The sequence below is a fragment of the Brassica napus genome, chromosome C4 (assembly GCF_020379485.1).
Source record: "Brassica napus cultivar Da-Ae chromosome C4, Da-Ae, whole genome shotgun sequence".
NCBI classification, from domain to species: Eukaryota; Viridiplantae; Streptophyta; class Magnoliopsida; order Brassicales; family Brassicaceae; genus Brassica; species Brassica napus.
The window spans coordinates 47,607,208-47,616,406 of record NC_063447.1 but is presented as its reverse complement, the minus strand read 5'-3'; the positions used below and the strand labels follow the sequence as shown (position 1 = coordinate 47,616,406).

Sequence of the window (9,199 nt, the reverse complement as noted above, 5' to 3'; positions counted from 1 at the left end):
AAAACACAAGAGATTCAAGGAGAAACTGCCACTAATGGTGACCTTAAATAAATGCTTATCATTTTCGAAAACATAATTAGTGGTTTTGTGATAGAGTATTTAAGGAAATCACAATACTAAACGCCACATATAGTGAGCAATTAGACTGTCCACGTCACTTAAAATAATCCTCCAACCAGAACATTTCTTTTTGCCATGTCAGATAGGCTTGACTCTAATATATTGCGTTTGGGCCTCCGTTGCTTAATTTAATTTCCATGGACTTCATCTGTTTTGGGCTTCAGCCTCGGTCTATTGTGTTATGTCGACAAACCTAACAAAAAAAATGACCTAAAGAACACGGAGATCGCGATGAAACCAAAAGCAGACGGAGGTCTCGAGGATCTACGCCTCTGCCTCTTCATCTTCTCCGATTCAAAGCGGAGAGAGCTCTGATCGATCAACTTCTCCACAAACGAAACTCCTCTTTCATTTCATCAATCAATTTTGTCTTTATGTTTTCGTTTCATCTCCCCATGTTCTTCCTTCTTTATATACCGATTCTCTTTTCTCTTTACAAACACAAACCCTACCAGCTTCTCAAATCTCAACCATGGCGACGAAACCGAATGGGAAGTCTCCCGTCTCATCCGCCTCTGATGAAAAAGTCATGTTCTTCCGAGATGTCTCGCTGGGTCCACACGAAACTCAGCTGCGGTTTCGTCTGATCCACTTTTGGGAGGCTTGGAATCCGATTAAGAAGCCGCTTATCGGCCTTGAGATGCTCCTCATCGACGAACAGGTTACGTCATTTTGTGATTTTAAAAACCAAATTGTAGAAATAATTTACGGTTTATAATTATCGCTTTGTTATAAAACGAAAATCTCGGGATGAAATTGTAGGCTAAAATGTTTTACTATAAACCCCATTAAAAGATCATCATGAAATTTTCAAATTGTTTTCGGTTTATAATAAATGTTTTCAGTTTATAATTGTGCCTTTGAGATAACATGAAATTCTAGGACTCCTAAGTTCATTACTGAAGTAAAATCTTCAGAAACATTTTGTTCTGTTATTTATTTTGTTTTGTCTAATGTTTTTCTTCACAGGGAATGGTGATTCAAGGATTCATTTCGCCGTCGTGTATTGAAAAGTATTTGGGTACAATGAAGCGAGGAAAAATTTACAAGCTCGACAACTTCTATGGATCGAGTAACAAGTCGGTTTATCGGGTTTCTGATCATGCCGTTACAGTGTCGTTTTCGTGGAACTCTGAACTGTCGGAGCTTCAGAACATCACCACCCCTTTTGATGAAGACAGATTCTGGTTTCATTCGTACGAGGTTTTTGAAGAAAACCGTGACCTCAAAGGAGACCTCTACGGTAAGCTTTGTAATCTACCATAGAATCTTTGATTGGATATATTTAAAAGTTATACTGTGATATTGGTTTGTGTAGATCATTGTCTCAAATAATTTTTGAAAGTCGAACATGTAGATGAAATTTTTTCGGTTATTAGGTTTGTAACGTTAGGTAGCACAACTTATGAACCCTGACTCTTGGATTTTGATGATCATCATAGCATATGTTAGTATAAATGGAGTCGTTGATTACATACAGATAAGTTGTGTTTGTTTTCCATGTTTTGATTAAATATTTAGCTTTTTATTTTGGAGTCATCTAACTTATACATTTTCTGAACAATGTAACATATGTTGTTGGCCACATGAAGTTGGTAAATGGTCATACTCTCACTGAGAGTCCCGTCCTTGACGAAGTGCAAATAGCAGCTGTGAGGCATCTTCTGGTTCATGCGCAATTACATGGGTATGTGTTTTTTTTTTTGTAAAACACCATTTCACTGTACTTCTCTTAACATTCAGCGTGTTTTTTTTTTTTTTGCAGTGGACCTGTGATTAAGCTTTACCTTTGGGACCAGGTCGCAACGGAGTTCTGCAGAAAATTCAAGTCCTGCGAAACCACTCCCACCGTGTTGCTGGTCACGACCGTTAACACAAAGCGTCTAGGAGGTTTCTATTTCCCTCTTTATATTGCTTATTAATATTTATACATGTACAGTTTGAGTTTTAAAAATGGGATTTCCGTAATAACACAGGTACTCTAGCCATCACCTCAATGTCCTCCTCACGGGTTTTTATGGACTATGATGTCCAGCCTACTATAGATTACTTCGGCTGGTAAGTATTCCTGTGATATGCATTTGCAATCTGCCTAAATGACGTTCCCCCGTTACCTCATTGCAGTGAGTGACTAAATCAATGATTTCTACTCTGTCTCAGGTTGGGCTCTAATCCAGCTATTGCTGAGCAGGTTGATGCAGAGGTGGTAACTAAACGTGAGACAATGACTATAGGGGAGTTATTCTCCTACATTAAGCAGGAGTCTGCAAAGGTAAAACTCAATTTAAATATCTCTAATCACTAAGGAAAGCTTATATGGTTATACACTCTCGCAGGAAGCCTTTTTTGAGTGCACGGCTACGATCGATGACGTCGTACATGGCTCTGCTTGGTACTATATTTCGTGCAGTGGCTGCCATACTAAGGTTACTAGTGGCCCAACATCATTGATTTGTACAAACAACAAGTGTGGGAAGGTTAACGTAGATGGTGTTGCGCAGTAAGAACTCTGAACTGAATTTTCAATTACGCTTTATTGGTATTAGCTTCTGATTTGTTAATAACAGGTACATTGCAAGGCTATCTGTTTATGACAACAGTGCCCAAGCCGTTTTTGTGCTACTTGGTGATGCTGGTCGTGCGCTTACTGGAAAGCATGCATCAGAATTAGTTAGCAGCTACTTTGAGGTAACTAATAATCAGTCTATAAACTTACATGAATTGAACTCACACTGTTATGCTGAATGTCAGGCTAATGCTAACGAAGGTGTTGACCAAGAGGTGCCTGTCCCAGTAGCTCTAATCAACACCATCGGACAAAGTCACAAGTTTTGTGTGAAGGTGACAGAGCACAACCTATCAGGCAAGACCCGAGCTTTGACTGTGACCAAGATCCTCCCTCTAGACACTCCAATTGAAACAGAAACCTCGGCAGGAACCAACATTAGTGCAACGTCGAATGAAACATCTCAGACTGGAAATGATGTGTGTGAAGCTTCCAAAAGCCGTGTAGGTGCTGCAGATGCGGGGAGTAAGAGGTCGAGTGACAATGCTAAGGTTGAGAAAGCTAAACGCCCAAAGTCTGGGAAGTAGAGGTTGCAAGTTCCAGTGCACTCAAAGTCTTTGTTTTTAGTTTACTTATTGACTCATGCTTTTCTTTTAAATTTGAATTTTCCAGAGCTTTTCACTTCGCAAACATTTTGTCTCATTTGCATGATTATAAGCTAATAATCATGCAAGTGTTGCTCTATCTGGTTATGAATTATATTACCTTATCGTATGTTTGATCTTGCTTAAGGCAAGTGATTTTCTTTCTAGGCTTTTTATTTCATGTTACCAGGTATTAGCTTACTTTTCAAAAGGTACAGTCAAAGTAGTTGTTACGTATGAAACACGTTTAGGGTAGTGAAGATTCGAAATCTACATTGTCAAGATTATTTTTATAAAGTTACATTCTATTTCTAGCAAATTTCAAACGTGATTGACCCCATAATTAGCAACAAGTCAAGTACAAGGTAATCAAATATTATCCTTTCCAAAAACGTAAGAGGATCTAGCAATTAAGAATCAAATCAATCCATGATTTTTAATCTCCTTCCTTAACCTTCATACGTTTGACTCAGAAAAAAAAATAAACATCATAGTTTCCATTGTCAAAACTCCAAAAGCCTACGTAAGTGTAAAAATTCTTTTACTAACCCATCAAAATTCAAACCTACATCCACATCTCTAACTTGCATTCGGATTGTTTCTAAAGGATAAAGACTTCAAAAGAATGGATAACCCACCTCCTACACCCCCTCTGGAGACTACAGGTACGAACCATTCTTACTTCTTTAGCTCCACGACATGATGTTTACATGATGTTAAACTCAGTAAATTATAAAATGGTATTAGCTTCTCAAGAATTTCTTCATAACCTAAATAATAATGTACGAAATTTTAATATATTTAATGCGATTTCATAAAAATGAAAGTTTAGAAACATAATCTTCATATTAAAGTAAAGAATTAATCTTTTTTTTAGAATATATCAGTTATATTTTTGTGAAATTTTGTACCTACCATCACTTTATTTTTATAATTTTATTTTTTGAAAATTAAATAAACCAAACTACTAAATCCTATAAAGTTAACATAGTCCTGGGGCTATTTACAATTAGCCAGTTCATAAATATATATACACATCTAAGATAAAAACCAAATTAATGCAATGAACACAATAAATATGATTTGGTTAAATTAGATTATAAATAGTTATATTGAATTTGATGGAATATATGTAACACAATATGCCCATAGATAAGTAACTAAACCAATTTCTTATACAAAGTCGAATGTTAATAAAAATAATATATTTTATTTATAGTGATATTTTTATACATATAGATTATAGACGACTCAAATAATACAAAAATATAATAATATTTTTAATATTTAATTATTTTGTTATTCATATTGTAATCAAATATACGTTATTTATTTTAAATAACATTATGTTATCTTCACTAGAGGTATAATTTTGGATATATAATATCTCTACTATTTGGTTATTATTTGAATATATTAGATTACATTTACTTTTCCGATTCAACTAAGATTTTGTGAAGTAGATAATTGAACATATTTTAGACAGATAGATGCGCTCCTTTATATTAATTATCTTCCCGCATCTCAACATTTTTAAATAGTGAAGACTGATTTTTTCTTCTTTTTTCATTAGAAATTATTTATATCAAACATGGAAAGAATTAATCTTTTTTTTTAGAATATATCAGTTATGTTTTTATGAAATTTTGTACCTATCATCACTTTATTTTTATAATTTTATTTTTTGAAAATTAAATAAACCAAACTACTAAATCCTATAAAATTAACATAGTTCTGGGGCTATTTACAATTAGCCAGTTCATAAATATATATATACACATCTAAGATAAAAACCAAATTAATGCAATGAACACAATAAATATGATTTGGTTAAATTAGATTAGAAATAGTTATATTGAATTTGATGGAATATATGTAACACAATATGCCCATAGATAAGTAACTAAACCAATCTCTTATACAAAGTCGAATGTTAATAAAAAATAATATATTTTATTTATAGTGATATTTTTATACATATAGATTATAGGCGACTCAAATAATACAAAAATATAATAATATTTTTAATATTTAATTATTTTGTTATTCATATTGTAATCAAATATACGTTATTTATTTTAAATAACATTATGTTATTTTCATTAGAAGTATAATTTTGGATATATAATATCTCTACTATTTGGTTATTAGTTGAATATATTAGATTACATTTACTTTTTCGATTCAACTAAGATTTTGTGAAGTAGATAATTGAACATATTTTAGATAGATAGATGCGCTCCTTTATATTAATTATCTTCCCGCATCTCTACATTTTTAAATAGTGAAGACTGATTTTTTCTTCTTTTTTTCATTAGAAATTATTTATATCAAACATGGAAAGATACACATATATAGCTAGACAAACTGAAAATAATAGTGTGAGTTTTACAAAAAACAGTATAGCAAAATTATAAAAAGTGTTAAAATACGCTTTTCTGTTGCCCTCACAAAGGCTTGCCTTTATTATCTGAACCATGACATTCTTCTAAATAATTTTAAATAACGATAGGTATAAAAGATACCATAATTTCTTTTCATCCAGAAATTTCTACCGGGATCACACATAAAAGAAAAAGAGGACGTCCACTCGGAGCACGCAACAAACCCAAAGGTGTGTTATTACTCTGAAGATAAATTATTTTCTACTCGAAAAGCATACTATTTTAAACTATGAATATATTTTGCGATCCACCGACGTTCAAACCCAAATATTATGATTGTAAGTTTTAATGGATTTTAATAATATATTTTCACCAATAACTATTGATACACTAATTGAGTTATCTAATTATATCGTACAGGTGGATGTGATAAATGTGACCTTTACGGTATAAAATATTTTCAGCCTATAAACATCATTGTTCGTAAATGCTTACGCTTATACCTCTTAATTGAATTGTTTACTATTTAACCAGTGAGACACAAAAACGCACGAGGGATGAGAAAAGTCATCTTGCTATCCAAACGAACGTCATCCCTGCCGCAAGGTAAATATCTCTGTCAACTATAAAACACTTAAGAAACAATTATAAAAAAATTATACGTTTCATCTGCATATGTTATACGCAATGTTTTAAAAACCGGACCGGATACCGACTCGGCGTACTCACTGGTTCACTGGTCTGACCGGTTCAACCGGTCGAGCCGGGTTTTTTATTTATTATATATATATATATATAATCATATATATAAATCATCTAATGAATAATATCTATAAATAGTATCAAAAATAGAAATAGAACAACTGAATCTTGAATACATAATGAACTAAATGAATACATGACAAATTAAATTTAAAAAAATCTGTTGAAGAATGATAAAATATCTCAAACTTATTCAGTGGTATCATTTCATCTTAATGCCTCCACCTCCGCTCTCTTTCCGACAAAAGTCACAAATCAAATTTCTCTTTCCATTCTGCTCAGTGCGTTCTGTTACATGTCTCCAAGCTATGTCATCTTTTTGATGTACTGAACGTTGAACAAAAGAATAATACATTAATATTGTTATCTCAAATCTTGCGGCTAAAGAGAATCAGTGAATCAAACGATATTTACTTTTTCTTACAATTGTGCAGTCCCAAAATCTTATAACCATGGAAAATTCAGATGATGAGAGGATGGTGTACGAGAGACAAAGAGAAGATGTTTGGGGTTTTTTTTGGAGAAATTATTAAAAAAGGACGGCTATTAAGTATTATCAAGGATTAGCCTAATATAAAACCCTAATTAAAATTTAAAATGTACTAGAACCGGATTTTAGTGTCGACCCGGGTTACTGGTTTCGCCGGTTCTGAACCGATTTTTCTGGTTTTTATCTAATCCGGGTTTTGAACCGAACCGGACTCGGCTTACTTAACGAGTCACAGTCGAACCGGTCTGACCGGCCGGTCCGGTCCGGTTTTCAAAACCTTGGTTATACGAGTAGGTCTACATGCCCCACGAGGATCCCATGGCTTACACCCAACAAGAACAGCGAAGAAAGGTACATATTTTAAACTACTATTTTAAATCAGTGTCGAGAATGAGTGCGATAATTTACAAACCGAATCCGCTAAATGTTAGATAATTTAGATGACAACTTTTGGTTGCTAAGAACCTTCAATGCGGATTACTAAAATCATAAAAGCAATTTTTCTTTATTTGTTTTTCAAAATGGCTTCTTCCCTACGTATTATAGGCAATCAAATATATATTATAGCTCTTACCAAATATTAAACGCTTTTAACTATAAAATATTAAACACAATATGTCTTAACAAATTGAAACACGTTTAACCACAGATAAATGCTCCACATCTAAAACCGAAGATAACCCCATCGTAGAATGCACAAAATGTGGTGCATTAATGTGGACTTCAGAGAGCATTGGTAAGGACTTCAAAACAGGTGAACCGACATTCACAATATGCTGTAACCACGGTCAAATAAAGCTTCCCCCAATCAATCAACCCCCACCCCTGTTAGAAGAACTTTGTCAGTATAGTTGGTTTCGGGATACCATCCGAGTCTATAATTCTGTACTGGTTTTCACCTCCATTGGGATGAAAATGGATTATAGTGTGGTGAATGCTCCTGGACCTTACACTATACGGATCCAGGGTCAAACACACCATAGAATTGGCTCGCTTATACCGCGACAAGGCCGTCCACCAGAATATCTCCAGCTTTATATATTTGATACGGGCAACGAAGTCAAAAACAGTTTAAAAGCGATGGGCCAAACCTCAACAGAAGGTAACCTTGACGAAGCAACCTTAGCGTGCCTCATCGAGATGATTGACGAAAATAATTGTTTAGCTAAGCTTTTTCGACGGGCGCGCGACCACTACGAAGGCAGCAGGCAAGAATTCAGTATTAGGTTGCTCCCAGATAAAGGGAAAGGGAAAGAATACGATCTTCCGAGTACGAGTGAGGTCGCAGGCCTTATCGTAGGGGATATGTCATCAACAATTGGAGAACGAGATATAGTCGTCCAATTCCAATCTGACACTTTGCAGCAGATACGTGACGATCACCCTCTATACATGAGTCTCCAATATCCTCTACTCTTTCCATACGGTGAGTATGGATTTCACCCCGAAATCCCATTACAACTTGAGATAGGCACTTCAAGAACAAGGCAATTCCTGACCATACGCCAATACTACGCTGCTCAGATACAGACACGTCTTAACCAAGGGATGACATTGGTTAAAGGAGGTCGTCTCCTCCATCAATGTTGTGGACGTTTTTACGACAATCGAGGAGGATCGACTAAGATGGGCGAGGAATAACCAAGATGTTTTGAGAGCCGAACTCTACAGTAATGTACCCGATGCTGTTAGCAAAGGTGACACCGATGCTAAAATTATCGGTCAGAGGTTCATACTGCCGCCAAGTTTCACCGGCGGGCCTCGGTACTTAGTCGAAAAATACCATGATGCGATGGCTATTTGCAGAGAGTATGGAAATCCAGATTTGTTTATCACAATGACGGCTAATTCTAATTGGAAAGAAATTAAAGAACATCTTGATAGATACGGTGGGGGCTCCCCCAATGATAGACCAGACATTGAATGTCGGGTATTTAAGATGAAGCTAGATGAGCTACTCAAGGATCTCAAAAAATGAACTTTCTTCAAGCCATACACAGCAGCTCTCCACAGAATAGAGTTTCAAAAAAGAGGCCTCCCTCATGCACATATATTATTGTGGTTTGGAAACTCTTCCAGAACACCAAGTTCAGAGGAAGTAGATGAGATTATTTCATCAGAGCTCCCAAACAAAGAGGAAGATCCGGAAGCTTACAATTTAGTAACAAAACACATGATCCATGGTCCATGTGGTGTCTCTAATCAGAAGTCACCGTGTATGGAAAATAATGTGTGCACAAAAATGTATCCTCGGCCCTATAATGGGAGTACTTCGATTGACAAGTCAGGGTAT

At 35.0% G+C, this 9,199-nt stretch overlaps 1 protein-coding gene across 1 annotated transcript; it reads left to right on the top strand.

The window, feature by feature from the left end:
* The first annotated feature begins 1,706 nt into the window (after window positions 1–1,706).
* Window positions 1,707–3,213, top strand: LOC125586128. Its single transcript, XM_048755945.1, has 7 exons — window positions 1,707–1,807; window positions 1,886–2,010; window positions 2,097–2,178; window positions 2,281–2,392; window positions 2,457–2,620; window positions 2,688–2,808; window positions 2,872–3,213. Exons 1-7 carry the CDS (start codon window positions 1,707–1,709, stop codon window positions 3,211–3,213), a joined length of 1,047 nt encoding a protein of 348 aa, XP_048611902.1.
* The last annotated feature ends 5,986 nt before the right edge of the window (window positions 3,214–9,199 follow it).